Consider the following 19,175-nt stretch of genomic DNA (forward strand, 5'->3'; position numbering starts at 1 on the left):
TTATAAAATAATTGTAATTTAATTTAAAAAAAGAAATTTTTTTATAAATTTATTGTTATTTATTTTAAATTAGGAATTTTTTTGTTAATTGTGAATAAAACGCACTGTTGATCGATAATAACTTTATTTGGTCCCGATGAATAGCGTGGAGCATATGGTTACAGCAATACAGTAGTTTAATTAATTCTTGTTCCCTGAATCAAATATTTACACAAATTTCTAAACAATAAAGTGCTCAACAATATGAAGACATATTCAAAGTTCTAAAGAGTCAACTGGTTTAACAATTTAAAGACAAACATCTGACCAAAAAAATCAAAGCAGTCCTGATCTTTTCACATTTCTATTACTATTCATTTTGGTTTGGCTCATTCAGAAGATCTTTTCAGTGTTTGAACTCCACTGCCAGCCTCCAGATTTCTGCTGCTTTAGCCAAAGTGATTTCCTCTGGAAGATTATCTAAACCCGGAAAAGAGGTGATGTTCTTCTCCTCCAAATGGAATTCCATGGTGGACCTGATGCTATGTGGTGAATCACAGAAAGAGAGAGGAGGAAGGGTGTTCAGTGGTGTGGTTTAGGATCAACAGTTAGCACTGGATTCTATTGTTCTCAGCACACGCATTCCTTTTCATTCCGACCAGCTGCCTGCTCAGTAGGTGCCTAGAGCAGGGCACACTGACAGATGGGAGCCTGGAGGGGTCAAAGTGTGCCTCTCTTGGGTCTAAAAGCCCACAGGTCTCCAGGGAATGACTAGGTTTAGTAGGTCTGCATTGTTGTGATTGAAAGTGGCCGCTCTGAGGAAAAACTTAAAAGACCCTTATGTCTCTTTGTGTTGTGGAACCTGGTCGTAAATGCTATATGATCTTTTTAGAAGTATTTGCTTTGGGTGCTAGAATATTTCCTGACTTTTTATTTTGAGAACAATTATCCTGAACAATGGCGTTTAAGTGTGCAACATTCAGAAATCACAAGCCACATTTCAAAAGTTAGCCTATATGTTTCAGTAATTCATTTTTAAAATGCATTATTATACAGTTCTTTAAAATATTTGACTAGGATTTTGCAGTATGTTTGTCATATAAATCTGTTTTAATATTACAAATTCATTTATTTCATTTAAGTATTTCATATCCATTTATTTATTTTTAATATTACAAATTCATTTATTTCATTTAAGTATTTCATATCCATTTATTTATTTGTTTGAAAATTAGGTTGTTGCAATTTAAATTGTTAAAGTCCAGAAGGCTGCAGTCCAGACGGCTGGAATGCTGGGCAAATAATATGAAAATGTGAAAAAATAAGATCAGTTCTTACTCCCAGTGTGGCGCGAAGCCTTCTTCAACAGTGCTGTTGGTCTTGAGCTGGAGGATCTCATGTAGCTCCAAAGAGAAAATGTCAGTATCTGTGAGCCCAAGGAAAACCTTCAATTGCTTTCTTTCCTCTGAAGTCAGTTTATCTCTGAACTCTTCAGACAGTCGCTGGAATGGATCCTGCAAAATTGTGCATTGGAAGATTTAAAGTAAATTACAGAAATCATAATATACCTGACCAAAAGGATTCAAACATCATGAATATGATCCAGAATGAAGCTTAAATGTCTCAAAGTATTGTTTAACTAAGCGATATTGTCCATCTATTCACAAAAGCCTGGGTTAAAAGTCTGAACTATTGATGGCACATGCTCTCTTGTTAAAACTTGGCACACTTTGACTAACACTTTCCCTTGGATTTACAACCCTTGTATGTCCACTCTCTCTATTGTTTAGGGTCAATCAAAGGAGGTCAGTAGAGGTTAGCAGTAATGGGGTCAGTTTAGTGACAGGCTAAATAACTGAACAGAAGGAGGGAATTAGAATTTAGCTGCCTGTACAATGAATGCAAAGTGAAAACATTCAATGTGTCCTAAGTTATTTTAATATATATATTTATATATATATATATATATATATATATATATATATATATATATATATATATATATATATATTTAACATTATAAATATCTTACCTGTCACTTCTGAAAAATCTAATGCAAAAAAAATAATAATAATAATAAAAAAATAAAATAAATACTGAACGGTGGTGTATTTTATTCTACAGAAATTATTTGGAGGGATATATTTGTTGTTGTATATAGAGCATTTTGTTATGATCAAAACCTGTGTTGAAGCATGCTTCCTACTGTCTAGGGACAGCAGAAGAAAACAAATCCAAGAGATATGATTTAGATGTAAAAATACTTAGATGTAAAGCTTACAGTAGATGTAAAAATACTGTGATTGGTATTAATGATATACAGTACTAGATGTCACAAAAGCTGAATGCCAAATTACCTGTCCTTTCCTTATCATCTGTTCACTCTTCCAGCAAGTAAGGAGCTGCCAGGTGGCTGTGCACTGACTAAGCCGGTTCTCTTTTAAAGCCTGAAACCAAGATGTGTGGAATCAAATAACCGAAGCAGATAGATTATACACGCTGATAGAAGTGGCAAAATACCTGCTTGGTTACATTTCCTTTAAGTTACTACTTTAAACGCATGTCTCACCTCAGCTATGGTGCTTGAGATGTGTTGGTCCATTTTCAAGGAAACTGTCAGATAGGACAGAAGCAGATCTTGTGGGTGTCCACCAGTTTTACCTAGGAAACGAAGCCCAATCTCCACAGCATAAACTGCGTCACACACATCGGTGAATGAACGTAGCACTGATCTAATGGAACTGAGCACAGAGGCCTTGAGTGGTTCCTGTAAATCAGATAGGAAAAATCTGATTCAAATTCTTAAGGCTTCCTTAAGAAGAAAAGGACTAGTCTATTGAACAAATACATATATATAATTATATTATATTATATTAATATAATTATATTTCTAACCCAGAGGCATTTGCTCTGCTGAGGCCTACTGTTTTTAGTAAACTGAACGAAGCAGAGACTGAAGAAAATTACCTGAGGTATTTTGGCTTTGACCTCATTGAGGACTTCTATAAAATTCTGATGTTGTCTTCTCAGATATTTATCAGTGTCCTGCATGAAATTCTCAGTGTTTAGCAACCAAATGAATCTGGTCATATATTTAACATTAGCATGAAAACAAGTTGTAAAATGTGAAGACTCACTGTTTGAATGCGTGGTTTGCCTGCAAAAAATCGTCTGCTGAGTTCTCTCTCAATAGCCTCGTGGTCATAGGAGCTCACTGTTTGCTGACCCTTCTCTAGTGTGTAATGGCAGTTAGCTAACACCAGAGGGAGCAACTCCTTTTCTGGGTGACACAGGGCAAGTTGGCTCTCAGACAGCGCTGCCAGTGTCACTTTATAGTCACTGTAAGAGGAAATGCAATTGGCATGCATTAATAAGAAGCACAAAAATTAACATGATTTCTGAAGTATCACGTAACACTGAAGACTGGAGTAATGATTCTGAAAATTCAGGTTTGACATCACAGGAAAAAAATACATTAAGAAAATATAATAAAATAGAAATTAGCCATTTTAAATTGTTATAATATTTCACAATATTACTGTATTTTTGATCAAATAAATGCAAGCACGAGAGACTTCAAAACATAAACATTAAAAATCGTACAAACCCCCAAAATTTGAACAAACTAGATGTGTGCACACTCCTTCTCAAATACACACCTGTCTTCCTGGTGACAGAGTTTTCTGGCTTCTCGCACAAGACTGTTGTGGGTCTCAGACAGGAGATCTACGATTGCGTGGAGACATGAGCCTGGCCCGTGACGACTCAAGGAGAGAAACTGCCCAGAGCTTTCTTTAGTTATTTCTTTTTCATAAAGTGCAGGATCCAAACCCAAAGAAGCTAAAATAATGAAACAATATCATACTGTACTTTACAATGTTACAATGATGCCTAGACTCACTTGTAGTATTTAAATGTTTGATTTTAGTTTTAAGAGGTTTTTATTTAAAGCTGCAGTGACTTTTTCTGGTTAAAAATGATCCAAAAACAATTTTTGAGCAAGTAGATAACCAGTCAGTGTTCAAAACTATCGCCTTAACTTTCACAAAGGTAAGCTTATAATAATGTTTTCTGATTTGATTTGTGCTGGTAGGTTTTTGCGGGAAATTGGAGCATGCTGCCGTCATTACATCATGGCTGTAAACATAAAGAAGTTGTCCCGGCTACTAGGCTATATCACATTTGAGGATGCTGCAGGTGGTGGATTGTTTATAGTCTTTTCTCAAAGCAGCATCATTTTAATGGCGCATTGTAATCCAGAAGGATTTATGTGTTTATGAAACACATGTGAATGAAATTAGATTATATTCCAGTTTTAAATGAGCAACTGATTACAGATAGCCTGTGGGATTACACAAGTTTTGTATTTTAAAGAGAACCAGTTCTAAAGAAGAATAATTTGTTTTTTGGGATAAAAGAATTTCTTTATATGAAATTTGAATGGTATAACAATTAGAGATTAGACTGTACATGATTAATAAAAATCTACATGCAATGTTAATACAAACTGCATACACGTAGTCACACAATGCTGATGTTTTAGAATTAACAATTTGTGAACAAAGTATAACAATAATATTAATATGCATGGTTTGATGTGATATGAGCTAACCGATCTTTAAAAGATGAATAGAGGCAAAACTTACAGACTGCAGCTTTAAACAAAATAGTACAGAATTTTAAATATTGTCCATTTAGTGGCTTATAACGTCCAGTTTAATAATTATCATGGGTTCGACTCACAGGAAATACATAATGATAAATACTGAATGCACTGCAAGTTGCTTTGCATAAAACATCTTGCAAATTCCACATGTAAAACTCAAACAGCTTACCATTATTGGATATTTCCATTCTGAGTTGATTCCACACCTTCATGAAGATCTCTACTCTTTCCGACAATAATTTCTTCTGATGGCCTATTTTCAAACACAAATTAGAGTACAGTAATATTACATACAAAAATCCATCAAAATATCAAGCAACTAGCGATCTCCTCCAGTGAGTATAAGTATGACAGACCAGCAGGAATGCATTGCAGCAGTGAAGTGATGTTGTTGGTCTGGGTCTCAGAGCCTGGAGGAAGCACTTTCATAAGATCAGACAACAAAGCAGCAAGAGCCGGCAAATGGTTCAGCTGTCTTATGCAGTGCACCTAAAAACACACATGAATATAATTTGGAAACATTCTTAAAGACAGCATGAAGCTGTGTGAGCAACTTACGTAAGGTGACACAAGGGCCTGGAAAACTGTTTTATATGTCTTCAGTGAACTAACCTTATTGATAAAAAGGGTAAGCAGGGGTGCTTGACTCTGGTTTATTTGCTGTGAGAAGCTTTCCAGCGTTAGGACAGGTGAGAGGCTCCAGAAGGCAGAGTGGTGGGTGGGGCAGTTAGTGGGGAGATGAAGGATTTTTTGAGGGTCTCCTCTCAGCACCTTCATCAGGGGACTGTTAGAAAGTTGATTATCAGCTGCAATCAGATCTTGAGCTCTTCCCAACATCCTGTTCAAATCCTGAAAACAGAGACTTGGATGACTGAAGCAATTATATGCCTTTAACGTGGGTATTTATACTCACTCTATTTATTTAGTTTATTAAGTTTATTATGTGTTTTTTACAAAGAAATGGTTTAAATGTGTCCCATTCTTTCCAAAAGGTTCACACATTCCTGATATTCAGCAGTATCAAGACTGACCTGTAAAACAGGACTGATGGCAGTTTTACAGACTGTGGTCTCCCACTGCTCTCTGGACTTGCGTGTTGACAGATTCATATCAGCACCTGGTGAAGACAAAAAATATCAAACATAGGGTTTCTTGTTGCGCAGTTCATTGTAGCATTGCTATATTAACTATAACTAAAAAAAAAATAAAAAATCCGGTAACTGAAAAGCTGAAATATAATAAAATATAAATATTCAATATTTAAATATTACATACATATTAGTGCTGTCAAACGATTAATCACGATTAATCGCATCCAAAAAAAAAACATTTTGTTTACATAATATTTGTGTGTGCGCACTGTGTATATTTATTATGTATATATAAATACAAACACATGCATGTATATATTTAAGAAAAATATGTTATGTTTATATATTAAATATAATAATATAAATATATATACATGTAAATATATTTTCAAAATATATACTGTATGTGTGTGTATTTATATATACACATAATAAATAAACACAGTACAAACATATATTATATAAACAAAAACTTTTATCTTGGATGTGGTTAATCGTGATTAATCGTTTGACAGCACTAATATATATGTTATTAAAAAACAAGCTAAAATTAAAATGAAAACTGAAAACTTACAAATAAAAGATAATAAAATTCAAAATATTTATAAATACCTGAAAGTATAATACTAAAATAAATACAAAAAACAATGGATTTTGTTTACATGTTATGCTCTTCTTTGTAACTACTATATAAGTAAAATGCATGCGATGCTAAGTTCAAGTAGGTTTATCTATAGTCAAGATTAAAAGATACCTGAGGTGGTCTGTAGAAACTTGCTGAAGATTAGATGAATTATAATGGCAGAGTCATCAGAGTTAAGATCTAAAGTCTTCCCAAGAACCTCCATGTCCTTATCAAGATGTTGCCAGAGGAACTCATAGACATCATTAACATTTGGAAGGATCATATTTCTGATGTCCTGTGAAGAACCAAAGCCTTTAGAAAACAGTGTTTTTATTCTCTAACACTAGTGGCCCACTAACTAATTTCCAGTAGTTGCCATTATGAGGACAAAGGGAGTTAGCACACAATACAACAATTATCAGCAGGTATTAAGTGAAATTTTCAGGGTTCCTTCAAACTTTTTTTACCTGTTGGTGGTGAATGGCTCCTTGCAACATGGCCAGGTGAAGACAGAGACGGAGGATACAGGACTGTGCTGAAGTGAGATTCCTGTTTGGGGCTTCAGACCGGTTTTCAGCATGACCCAGTATATGTCCAGGTCGTGTCATGTCAGTGATTTGATGAGCTTCAATAAAGCCTTCAACTGGTTTATAGTTCTGGCCTCCTATACGGACTCCACAAGTGGCACAATTTGACAAAGCCACTGGTTTGCCACATTAAAAAAATTGAGAAAATAAAATTATCGTTATCAATTTCCCAGACAATGGTACCAGTTCATTCAAATAAAAGCAAAAGAAAATACATCTCACCTCTCCCACAAAGCATGCATGACCATTATAACACACTGCAAAGTAGGAAGGAAAGACAAAATCTATTAGGCAGGTGGCATTTAAGGAAATATTTTTATTTTCACTTCATGCACAAGTCACACTCACAGTACATCTTCAGGTTTTTCTCTCTAGTGAGCCACTGCTGGGCGTCACTGGTATGGTCATCAGGCATTGTGGGTAGGAAGGCTCCCTGAGGAAGAGTATAGAAACATAGCGATTTTAATCATCATCATGACCAATTCAAAAACCACAGTGCATGACCATAATGCAAAAAAAAGAGTGTTCGCATAAAATCATACATCAATAATTTGTATTATTCACGAAAAAGCCCTTACTGTCATGTTCTGAGGTTGAGAGGCAATAATGAAAAGGGGACTCAGCAGCCAGTTTCCACTGTAAAACACTGCACTCGCATGCACCATAAGCTCCAGCACAGGACGACGCTTAGCAGGTACACCTGCTCTGAGACTCAGTTGAGATCCTGGACCTCCAATCTCATTGGATAAGAGAGCAGTGCAGAGCTGTCTGCCATATCCTGTGATGTTCTCTCTAATAATCTCCTCCAAGAACCTGATCTCCTGTCAAAAGAGAGGAAAATGTAGGTGTTTAGGTCTGCCAGTGTTTTGCCTAATTTTTCTGAATCTCATAAAACAAAGGCATGCATGCTCAAACATGTTATTTTTACAGGCTGGATGAAGTTCTGATGAACATCACAATAATACTTAATACAAATTTAGTCCAACATGGATTCTAATTGAATTCTGAATCCTCACTAGTAATTAATAAAATCATACAATATAACCAACCCTTACCTGTGCTTGAGGATATATAGCTTTTTCAGGTGACATGAAGCGACAAGTGACCTGCCTGAACACAGCCAGAGTCAGCAGGACGTTATTCACTGGGCCTGAGCCACCCATTGCCTGAAAAAAAAAAAAACACATTCAGGCTCTGAATGATCAAATGTAACAGTAACATTTCTTTTTCAGATATATGTTGTTTTATTTTGGACTTTCTATTCACCAAAGAATAGAAAAACAGTACCACGTTTGCCATAAAAAATATTGATAACATTAAAAGCACCAAATCAGTATATTAAAATGATTTCTTAAAGGAAAATGTGACCCTGAAGACTGGATTAATGATGCTTTGACATCACAGGAATATGTTGATTTTAAAATATATTTACATAAAAAACACATACTTTATATTGTCTGTCAAATGTGTTCTTAATTAGACATCCGTCAAATAAAATCACATCATTAACTACATTAAATACAAATGTAGACTCTGACCCCTAATGCTTCTCTGAGTCCATTTGTTGTGCATTCCTGCATTGCTTCTCCCACTCCATCTCTAAGAGTGCGGTATGACTGACCACAACACAAGAAACGATCTACCTCTGCAGGAATCAACCTCTGTAGAAGAGAAAACAAACAATTATCATAGAGTTGCTTTTTTCATTAAAGAATCATTTTTTAACCAACAAACTCAATTTTAATATATATCTCAACAATATTAAAAAAACACCCTACGCAAGCCTAATGCAACATCATTTGAATGGCCGTACATGAAGCCGTAGAATCTCTGCAGGGAAGATCCATTCATAATCAGTGCTGCTGATCAGTGCTTGCAGACAGTCCATGCCAGCATGCCTGTTGAGTGCTCGAAGCAGGTAAACTCTGTACCAGTCATTGTTACCATATTCAAACACAGCCTTCACCTGCTCCAAAAGCTTTAGCTCAACTTCCTCAAAATTATCTGAAAGACACCAAACACAGAAAGTTTGCACAATAAATCGTTATTGCACAAAGACATGTTATTCATTGCAATATATCCTAACTGCCATGAACTGGTCAGAGCAGAAGCCCCTCGTACCAGATCTTTTGCTGATAGCTTGTGACAGGATCCTGGCAGCAGAGTCCAGACACATTCTGAGGCGACCCATAGACAGCAGAAACTCTGATGGGTCATTCTGTCTGCTAGGTGTCTGTTTACGAGCCAGTCGGCTAAGGAAGTTTGTGTTCTCCTTCAGATGTCTATGATCTCCATTTAATCCAGAACAAAACAGAGAATCCTGGATAAATAACAAATCTGCTTTTAGAAACAAACATGCAGATTTTAAATAATTAATGTGGCTGAAAGTGCAATACAACTAACGGTGATTATACTTCATAAAAATGAAAAGTTTTTGGTGCATTTGCTAAGATACTTTGGATGGCTACTAGGGTGTTGCCAGGTAGTTGCTTACTGATCCAAAACAAAAGTCTTGCCATATGCTTTGGGCCCATAGGATTTTTTACCAATTTTGTTGGCCAACCAAAATTATGAAAATAATCACACTTGATGAATCATTCACGTCCGTGGTAAAACATAGGTTAAATGCTAAACATAGTAAAAGTGAAACTTGCCTTAGCAAGCACCATTAATAAGTGAATACATGATGCAAAGACACCTGGGATACTTGATTATGACACACCTGGAAACAGTTAACAAAGAGCCGGTAGAGTTCAGTTCTGTCCTCCTGGTCCATAAGCTTGTTCTCCAGGTTTTCTAAGTAGTTTTGTATATGCATCTTCACCTGTTTGAAGCTGGAGAGATTATCTTATTGCAAAATGTTCTTGATGAGAGTAAAGGCCAATTCACATTGCACTAATAAACACCGACCAGCGTGAACAAACACCAGATTACAGCATGTCACTTCCACGGCAAATGGCAAATACAACAAGACCAGATGAAGTGTCTGTTGCCATTAGTCGGCGTCTGTCAGTGTGTGCGAATTGGCCGTAAACAAAATTCTGTGGACTGTGTATGAAGTCAATACTGCATATTTAATGTCGTAAACAAAAGGTCACATATTTCTGGATGTGTTAATGTGTATGTTGTCTGTTTTGGAGCACCTGTATTGCAGAAGAAGTTTTGGCAGCACAGAGCGCACCACAGGGCTCTGGTCGACACACTCCAGAAATGGCGTGAGCTCTCTGGTCTTATAAATATCTCCTGTAATGTATACAGACAATTAAACATAAACATAAAAAAGCTAATTATAGAGTAAATCACTCTTTGTTTATCTTTTCAATTAATTTGTTGCTTTGATTCACATAATTAGACTGAATGATTCGCTCACAAACTCAATGAACCATTCATTGAAGATTATTATGAATTAAATGGCCTGTTTGGCCACCAAGCTATTGTATAATTTCAGAAGACTTGGAATACAGAATGCAAGATGCATGTACCAGTGATATGAAATTTTAATTAAAAATTTACATCCTTTTTGAAGCTTGGAAGCTCCAGGTCTTATTTATAGTAATTGCACTGAAGTGTACAGTTTGCAATGAAATATTCCACAAGGAAATCCACCCGCCTTGTGCCAAAATGAGGAAAGAGAAAAGCAGTTCCACCAGGTCATCTGCGGGATCTTGATCATTAGTCAGACAGAAACGAGAAATCAGCTCCAGGAAAAAGGCGTTACAGCATTTTCTTATTTCTTTATGCTGCTTCAAGGCCAAGCTGTAAAAGATAAAAATTTAGACAGTTCACAATAAATCTACAACAGTAAAGAAGCTAATTGTTTCTTGTATACCCTTTCAGTCTAAATTGGTTTCTGCGCTTACCAAGAACAAAGAATTAAACTCACTCTATAGCTGTAGAGACAGTGGGCCGGTAGTTGTTCGGCAGAGGTTCCTTGCACATGGGACAGAAGTTCGCTCCTTCCCTCTCTGTAGATTTCCTCAGACAGGACAGACAAAACACATGCTCACAAGGAAGCACAGCGGGCTCTGACAGATCTGACAGACAGACAGAGCACCTCACACCATATCTGAGAAGAAAAGGTATACAGAAAGTAAGTAATAAACGGGTTTATTGTCACATGGTTTTAAATGAAAACAATTATATCATATGATATAATACAGCTTAATTCAAGTGTACCGCAGTTCTCTGCTGATGGATTCCTCATGGTAATCATTCAGTATGCGGATGACTTGCTGAAGATTGTCTTTGCTCCTCAAATCAGGAAACCCTTCCATTAGCTGTGAGAGAGGAAATATTAGCAGTATATGTGCTAAGGTCTTTCGGGGTGAGGGAGCTTAAAGGGACTTCAGTATACCAATGTCTCCTACAAATAACAAAAAAAACAAAGCAGAATCTGGACTCACCCCATGTAACTGACTGCAGTGTTTCAGAGTCAGTGCTTTTATCCGGTCATCTCCCATTTTCATCCTGACGACCACCTTTTCAATGAAAGCAGCCACTAGCAACATCCCCTGCCACACTGACCTATGGAAATAAAACAAAAGATTTATGTCAGATATGATATCTTTTTAAACATGAAATCACGTTTTCAAATGATACTTTTTTCTAAATATGCAACAGTCTTCATTCTCACTTTATAGTGTCCAGGTGTTTGAGACAGCCAGGGCTGCAGAGGGCACTGTAGGCAGAACTAAGCACTCTCTCTAAACATGGCTGAAGTTGCTCAACTCTTTGCAAGAAGGTCTGGCATTCAGTTATTGATGTTACAGGTAGGAGCTTTGTTTCTTCAACACAGATACCAACAGCTAGAATGTCCTCACACTGTAATAAAACAGAACAATAAGATCTAAATATTGTCTCATTAGTATTAACTTAGTAGTTTGGTTACACACACTGGTCTCTGACTCACTGGTAATTATTTTGCTACTTAACAGTAGTTTAAATAGGCACTGGAATCTAAGTCACCAGCATGTCTAACCAATTTTTTTTGCTGCTGAACAGACTAAAATAAGCCATTCTGAAACTGAATCAACTTGGAAATTCATGCTGCACTCCTGCTTCTCACCATATCAGGGCTTTCTCTCTTTAATTTTTCTTGCTGGATGAGGTGGACCAACTGAGGGTTGAGCTGAAGGGCGTGGGATAATGTGTCCAGGCGTAAGCTGTAGATTTGAGCTGCTGCAAGGATCCACGATGGAGAGAGTTCAGGAGTTACTGACATCTCCATCTGCAGAGCAAACACACAACCCAGCAGTGCACTACGAAAGACCTGTAAGAAAAAAACAAACACACCCAGAGACATCCACATTAGAACATGAAATATGAGATTGTGAAAACATATGTTACCAGACTTATAAAACCTATGTATCTCACCCCATGCTCTTCCTCAGATTGGATTTTGAATGACAGAAGAACATAATCAGTCAAGTAGCGCTGACCCAGCTCAACTTTCTCTCCCTCTGACAGTTTCTGAATGTAGCTGCCCAGTCCACTGCCCGATACAGCACTAACAAACTGCTGAATCCTCCCTTTGATGTCTTGCTCAGAGCCTGAGAATTTTTTTTTAAAACATGGAGTATACTGTTTTGCATGATCTTATGTAAATGATGTAGCTATATGTGATATCTGGTTAGCTAATTGGCCAACTGTAGTCAAACACACATCAAAAGGCCTCACCTCGCACAAACTCTGATTCCTCCCACAAACTCTGGCAGTATGTTTTTATCAGCCAGCTAAAAGGAGCAGTACAAGGCCGTTCTACTCCTCCAATAAACAGGTGACACTGCACATTAATTTCCTGATCTGGAGCACTAAAGGGAGAAATCCACCTCAACAGTTGCATTTACATAGATATTTAAAAGCATTTAATGCCTCAGTTAATCATAAGCAGGTTTCATATATTTAAAAATACCTTGGATTTTGTGAGACGGTTAAGTCAAGGAGCTGTTGATCTTCAAAGATATCCAGCCAGAACTGGGCCAGACCCTCACTGAGCCCTTTTCCATACAGTAGGTATAAGTTGCAGTCTCTGTCCAACACTTCTAGAATTCGGGCAAACACTGGAGTCAAAACACCCTGTAGGTTGCGCCACAAAGTGTGCCTGAACACAAACACAGAAATGTTTTGCTAGCGTGTTAGTTATCTCTAATCTACGGCTGATCATCCAGTGCAGTAAACTTTACATTTTTATTTATCTCATGCTGTTGATTGCTAATACCAGACATGACAGCATTTGGTAGGGAAGACGTATGGGATTATTTAAAGGCCTTGTGGAAGGCTTACAAATAACAATTCTACTGTATTTTTATTCCCAATTCAAAGTAGTTCCACACCATTATTTTCTCCACGCAAGTTTTCTGACATTTTTATCCAACACCTTTTGTTTGACATGAAATAATCATTCCTAAGCATCAGCTTTTTTAAACATCTGAGATTAGATAGATAGACAGACAGACAGACAGAAGATTGTTAATGCTGGTTGCATTACAGTACCGAAGTGTTCCACCTTCCTGCAGAGCTTCACGGTTCTTTGCCACATTATAAACCCAGTCGTTTGCATTAGGCATCAGTTCCTCCTTCCGCATCAGTGAAAACACAAGCCTCCTTAGCAACACTTCCTGGAACCGTACTGAAAATTCATATAAACATGAATCTGTGACTTAAGCTTATAATTTCTTATGGTTTCTATTTTCATTAGTACTTTACATATACAGTACAGGGGCTGACCTCTTATCCACCTAGGGTCCCCTCCCAGAAGGCCAAACAATATGTTCATGCGATCCACACTCCTGGAGGTTTTTTTGCCAGTATCTCTCAGCAATGAAACAGCTTTCTGGGTGCAGGATCTCAATAAAGACAAACTGTGTAGATGCACTGAATCTCCCTGACAACCAATTAAAAAGCGTTTCTATCAGAAGGTATCAAATTATTTCTGCTATAGCACATCTCTGATGTATACGTTTAATCCAGTCTATTGTGAGTTTAAATAATTTTTACCTTCTCAGTTTCTGGTCCACTTGTATCAATTTCCTCTGATTCGTTGACATCTGTATAAAATATACAATATATATAGTGTGTATATATATAAAATTATTATTTATTTTTTTGTAAAAAGAAAATGTGAGTTGTGCAAAGTTTACAAAACATGGTGTTGCTAGGGTGTTCTAGGCACTTTTAGACGCTAAATATGGCTTGGGTCTTTCCTTCATTGCAAGTCTGTGGGATTTGTATTGTCCATCGAGTAGAAATTTTAAGATGATTCACTAACACTTCACCTTACAAAAAGCTGCACTGATTTGAGGTATAATTCCATGTTTCATTTTTTTTCTTATATAAAAAAGTAGGGTGATTGTTCAATAGTCAAAGTTGCTGGCAGCTTTTGGTCACTGGTACCTTACATACCTGACTCGACTTTCTGGGAGATGAGTTTACTTATAGGTATTCCACAAAAAGCCTTAAGATTTAAGGTCATGTCACTGGAATCTCTGAGGTCATCAATATGTGCAGACAGCCAAACTCCTTTAGTAAAAAGACACTTGATAAGAATGGTTATTTGACAATATCTAAATACACTGCAAAAGTTTCACTTGCCAAAATGAATGCACTTACCTCCTTGAAAGCCAATGTACTTGTTGCTACTTGTTCTACAATGCTCCCCAATTCGGTTGAGCTTTGTGATAAACACAGTACAGAAGTTGCACTTATCTGACTTTAAGGACAAGATTTCATTCATGGTACAGTACCTAATGTAAGAAGAGTGACAGATAAAATGTCATTGGACTCTGACTCCTGTTATTTGGGTTGTTAATAAATTGAAATCTGATTTAAACAGCATCAAAGGACTTACTTTGCTGAAGCAATAAGTTCATTTTTGCACAAAGACTCTTCCATGTCCATCTGAACCAAAAGAATGTGCAGAGAAAGTCCCGATTCCTTCAGGAAGGACCTTTAGAAAAAATGGTACAATGTTTTAGAAATTGTTGACCATTTGTTGTGAAAGGTACTGAATAAAGTCAACAAAAATAATATAAACATTACCGTATCTTGCTGCAAAAAGAAACTTCTGTGTCAAATTGGTGTAAAGAGAGCAGAAGAAACTGCTCAGTGGATAAGCCCAAGGCTGGGGCAAGATTTCTCACATCAGCTTTAGTGAGAAGATTGGAGAACGTGGTTACCTGGTTACAGAAAACATATGTATTGATTTTGCAAGGTAAATTGGTAGAGATACGACATAAAATCAAGTACGCATTGCTAAAAAACTTTAACAAGAATATTCATCGGTAAACTTCTACAAAAGTAAACATTACCTCCAAGAATCTGTTCTTGTCCTGATCATTTTTGTTCAGATGGTTGTCTAATAGGTCTCTGAGAGATTGATGGCTTTGCTGATGAAAATACATTCTTTGAAGTTTGTTTTTCTCCTGATTTCCAAATTTTGAATACTTTAATCTAAGTACAGAGTCTGGTGAGGCACAATTCAAGAGAAGGCTTTTGGCAGTTTCATAGACTTGCTCTTCCTCATCCATGGTTTTGTTTGAGTCCAAGCTGTCTCTTGCCTCAGTGTCAACAGGATCTTCATCATACATTTTCACAAGTTCAAAGGCATCTCCAAGAGTCTCAGTGTCTTCATAAACTTCTGCATCCTGTACCTTGTTGTCAACTTCCATTGAGGCATCTTCTTCCACTTCCATCTCTTCCTCATCAAGGTATTTGTTCATTTCCTCTTGAGATTCTGTTACATCTTCATCGTCATTAATGTGATGAGCCTCACTTTTCTCTTTCTTCATGTATACATCCTTGGCCACATTAATATTAGAGCCCTCTTTACTTGGTTCCCTGATTTCATTATCGCACTTGGGAATGCAATGGAGTTCATTGTTTTGAGCAGCTGTATTATGGCCCTGTTTTTGTATTTTCTCTAAAGCCTGCAGAAGCACACTGGCACAAGCATCCCCATGGAACCCAGCAAAGGCATCTGATAAGCTGAATTTTGTTTCAGTGGATTGATGCACTTTTGAGAAGTCTTCTGCCCACTGTTTAAGTTCTTCCAAAACTCTGTGCTGCCAGGGAGTCAAATCTGTACTCCTATCAACTTTGTGCTTCTCCAGTCTGTTTTTAAGTGGAACAGGAAACTTTTTGTAGACTTTTTCCTGGTCCTCCACCACAACCAGTCTGAAGTCTTTGTGAACTCGACACTTTACTCTATGAGAACCAAGTCCCAAGTCAACATAATTCTGTCCACTGAAGCAGACATAGTATTGATTCAAGGCATCATACAGGCTCTCATACAAATTGAGGAGATTCAATAGGATGACTGTTCGACCTGTCTCCATGCATGCCTTTATTCTACTCACATTGCGACATATCTGGGCATACTCCTGGTCTTTGGGAAATCCTGATCCAAAGACAATTTCAGGGCATGTATAGTTCTCCTTGGAGAAAATGTGGTGTTGGATAATGTACAAGGCAGCATTATTAGTTGTGAGCAAAAGAAGGTACCGGCACTCTTTGTCACTGTTGAGGTCAAGATTTTGTTCAATCATTTTCAGTGTACTTGGCCTTTGGACTTCAGTGTTCTGGAAGATGTCCCGAAAGTATTTAAGAGGATCAAAATCATCCTGTCCACTGAAGTTTCTCAACACAGCCTCTGCCAACTCACTGTCAGATGGGTCTTGATTTGAACTGTCGACTGTTGCAAAAATCATTTTCACCAAGCTATAATAATCTCGCAGTCCAAAGAACTGTTCACCATCCATTTTACAGATGTCTAGGTAGCCCTTTGCCAACTTTGGCAAGAGGTGCTTGATTTTGAGAAGGATGTTATTATGGGAGGACGAGCAGATTCCCTCTGCCGTCTCTACTAAGTCTTTCTCACTTGGGTCCCAACGAGACACAAAAATACCTCTGTTCATTTTTGCTGGATCGAGAGCCCAGTTTGAGATTCCAACAAATCCAACCTTCATATATTGTTGTGGGTTATCGCTGTCTATGCATCCATCCTCTAGAAGAGGATGCAATGTCTTCAGTGGCATCTGAGGAGAGTCCTCTGCAAGTCCTATTTCATCTAGAACAACTACTGACACATACTCATCAAAATTTTTGTCCTTTTGAAAACGGGCACAGTTCCGAAAGGTTCCAATGATTCCTTCAGGGCTTGAGTGAGGGCTGCATTGAAAAGACACCATATGAACTTCCTTGAGTTTCTTGAATAAGTCACAGTGAGAGGCCTGACGCTGCATTGCATCTGCTACAACAATCTTAGCAAGAGATTTTGAGCTCCCTGGCTTGCCAACCAGAAAGAGTGGAATTCTCAACTCAATGCAGACCACCATGAGGAAAACATTTTCTTTCAAAGCCAGATTTTTGGCAATTCTATCTCTTGTTTGGATTTTCTCAAGAAAAAAATCCTGGCATGAAGTTATCTCCTGCTCCAGTGACTCTTTGGAGTTGAACGGACAAGGAAAGCATTTGCTCATAGTCACTAGGTATGTCTCTTTGTTTTCAAGTGATGGGTAATAGCAAACACCCATAGCAAGCACCAAGCACTTCAAGGTCATCAGCTCAGATTCATTCCTGTGGCAACCTGGAAAAAGATCATCTCTGTGGTTGTAAAACCAAACTAGGACACACATTGATCTCTCCACATCCCTAAGACTTACAAAGCTGCATTCATCTGCTTGTGTGCGCATGTATATTTGAGAGGCAGCCAAAACATTTGTGATCACACTCTCGTATGCACAGGGCAATCCATGATATCTCATTTGTTTCTGCACAATTTGATAGATATAAGAGAGCTCAGTTGAATCACTTAATTGTCCAAAATCCCATACCAGGGGTACCATGCTTGGGGGTAAAGGGTGTACACGGTACACAAGCTGTCTCATGGGAACTTTACCAAGGCGATCCTCTGTTTCTTCAGCCTTCACTCTGTATCCTAGCCCAGCACGCTCCAAGCGATCAATCATTCTGGGTGTGTGTCTTCTGTATGGATTGCAGGCAGCAATTATTTTCAGACCAGAATTTTTCTTCAAAGGGTACCCCTGTACAGTTTTGTCACATAGCACTTCCTTAATGGCGAATATTGCTTCGGTTGTGTTGGCTTCATCAAAAAACAAAACTGTGTCAAGTTCATATTTTTGACGGTTGTCCTGAGCAAGTTCTTCTGCTTCTCGCACCTTCCTATAGATTACCTCAGAAGTAGTACCTCCATGAACTTTGACTAGTTTCATGTTTTCAACATCTCTGCCTTCACGTTGCAGATCACAGAGAAAGCGTATAAGCCGCGTCTTCCCACAGCCAGTTTCTCCCATGATGATCACTGGAATCTCACATCTGAATCTCATATGAATAGCCAACATCTTCATGATATTGTCAGTAGTGAGTTCATATGTAGGGTCTGGATCAAATTTTCCTTTTTCCCAGCCTTTTTTGGCACCAACAACAAAGGAAATTTTTCGAATCTTGTCTTCTCTGGACAGTTCATCAAAGTTCTCAGAAAGGTTAATTCTTTGTCGCTCAATGTCTGAAAAGAGCTCTTGTGTCATCACATTTCCCATTAACACTTTGCCACTTCTTGGATCAACTGCATTAAGAATTGTCCCAAATTTCTGCACATGGAATCCTAAGAAAGACATGGTGCAATGGTCTGCATTGAAAAAGATGTATGGGTGAGGTTCATTCTCCCATCGTTTTCGAATCGCTAGGATATCTTCCTCATCCTTATTCTCAGAGAAAAAGGTGGGGCTCTCATCCGAGATGTCAATGGATGGAGAGGCAAAGTCTCGAGCCATATGAATCATGAATTTTACTATGAAGTCCTTGAAGCCACTTAAATTGTCAGCAAGGAAGTTTGGATCACAGAACAAAGAATTCTCACAGTCTTTAAGCTGCAGGTTAAGAAACCAAGTAAAGTGCTTTAATTCTGCCCATGATGGATCTTTCAGGCCGTAGTTTGATAAAAGATGATGGAGGCAGTCAACTGGATCACCTTCCACAGACTGAGCTTGATATTCGAAACGGTCCAAGTTCACATTCCCGTTGAATCTTCTCAAGTATTGGTAGGGTCTCTGAATGGCCTCACTTTTAAACTCTTCACTATCCATCAGTGGATCTAAGGATGTGTACTCCCCTTCTTTTCTCTTGATCTCCAAAGCTTTGACATCTTTAGGAGGTCTGCAGAAGATAGTAGGAAGTGCACGCAAAAACCCATTGGTTATCTGTATTAAAAA

General features: G+C 37.7%; 1 protein-coding gene across 1 annotated transcript in view; it reads right to left on the reverse strand.

The window, feature by feature from the left end:
• Positions 1-107: 107 nt before the first annotated feature.
• LOC109105179 (E3 ubiquitin-protein ligase rnf213-beta-like) overlaps positions 108-19,175 on the reverse strand; it is a 29,805-nt gene continuing 10,737 nt past the window's right edge. The window contains exons 25-63 of the mRNA XM_042735907.1: positions 15,255-19,163; positions 14,986-15,122; positions 14,795-14,893; positions 14,557-14,690; positions 14,350-14,466; positions 13,945-13,994; positions 13,675-13,831; positions 13,441-13,576; positions 12,860-13,048; positions 12,625-12,758; positions 12,322-12,497; positions 12,014-12,217; positions 11,582-11,769; positions 11,352-11,472; positions 11,125-11,225; positions 10,832-11,014; positions 10,559-10,704; positions 10,092-10,191; positions 9,671-9,782; positions 9,070-9,268; positions 8,762-8,952; positions 8,487-8,609; positions 8,004-8,114; positions 7,527-7,769; positions 7,297-7,381; positions 7,171-7,205; positions 6,829-7,077; positions 6,491-6,656; positions 5,677-5,762; positions 5,258-5,494; positions 5,002-5,134; positions 4,815-4,898; positions 3,639-3,819; positions 3,117-3,318; positions 2,947-3,024; positions 2,549-2,746; positions 2,337-2,426; positions 1,318-1,493; positions 108-521 (exon numbers count right to left, since the gene is read on the reverse strand). Of these exons, the coding sequence (XP_042591841.1) occupies positions 386-521; positions 1,318-1,493; positions 2,337-2,426; positions 2,549-2,746; positions 2,947-3,024; positions 3,117-3,318; positions 3,639-3,819; positions 4,815-4,898; positions 5,002-5,134; positions 5,258-5,494; positions 5,677-5,762; positions 6,491-6,656; positions 6,829-7,077; positions 7,171-7,205; positions 7,297-7,381; positions 7,527-7,769; positions 8,004-8,114; positions 8,487-8,609; positions 8,762-8,952; positions 9,070-9,268; positions 9,671-9,782; positions 10,092-10,191; positions 10,559-10,704; positions 10,832-11,014; positions 11,125-11,225; positions 11,352-11,472; positions 11,582-11,769; positions 12,014-12,217; positions 12,322-12,497; positions 12,625-12,758; positions 12,860-13,048; positions 13,441-13,576; positions 13,675-13,831; positions 13,945-13,994; positions 14,350-14,466; positions 14,557-14,690; positions 14,795-14,893; positions 14,986-15,122; positions 15,255-19,163 (9,396 nt within the window). The 3' untranslated portion in view covers positions 108-385. The remainder of the gene's footprint in view (positions 522-1,317; positions 1,494-2,336; positions 2,427-2,548; positions 2,747-2,946; positions 3,025-3,116; positions 3,319-3,638; positions 3,820-4,814; positions 4,899-5,001; positions 5,135-5,257; positions 5,495-5,676; positions 5,763-6,490; positions 6,657-6,828; positions 7,078-7,170; positions 7,206-7,296; positions 7,382-7,526; positions 7,770-8,003; positions 8,115-8,486; positions 8,610-8,761; positions 8,953-9,069; positions 9,269-9,670; positions 9,783-10,091; positions 10,192-10,558; positions 10,705-10,831; positions 11,015-11,124; positions 11,226-11,351; positions 11,473-11,581; positions 11,770-12,013; positions 12,218-12,321; positions 12,498-12,624; positions 12,759-12,859; positions 13,049-13,440; positions 13,577-13,674; positions 13,832-13,944; positions 13,995-14,349; positions 14,467-14,556; positions 14,691-14,794; positions 14,894-14,985; positions 15,123-15,254; positions 19,164-19,175) is intronic.

Source organism: Cyprinus carpio, chromosome B12 (assembly GCF_018340385.1).
Source record: "Cyprinus carpio isolate SPL01 chromosome B12, ASM1834038v1, whole genome shotgun sequence".
In the NCBI taxonomy this organism is placed as follows: domain Eukaryota; kingdom Metazoa; phylum Chordata; class Actinopteri; order Cypriniformes; family Cyprinidae; genus Cyprinus; species Cyprinus carpio.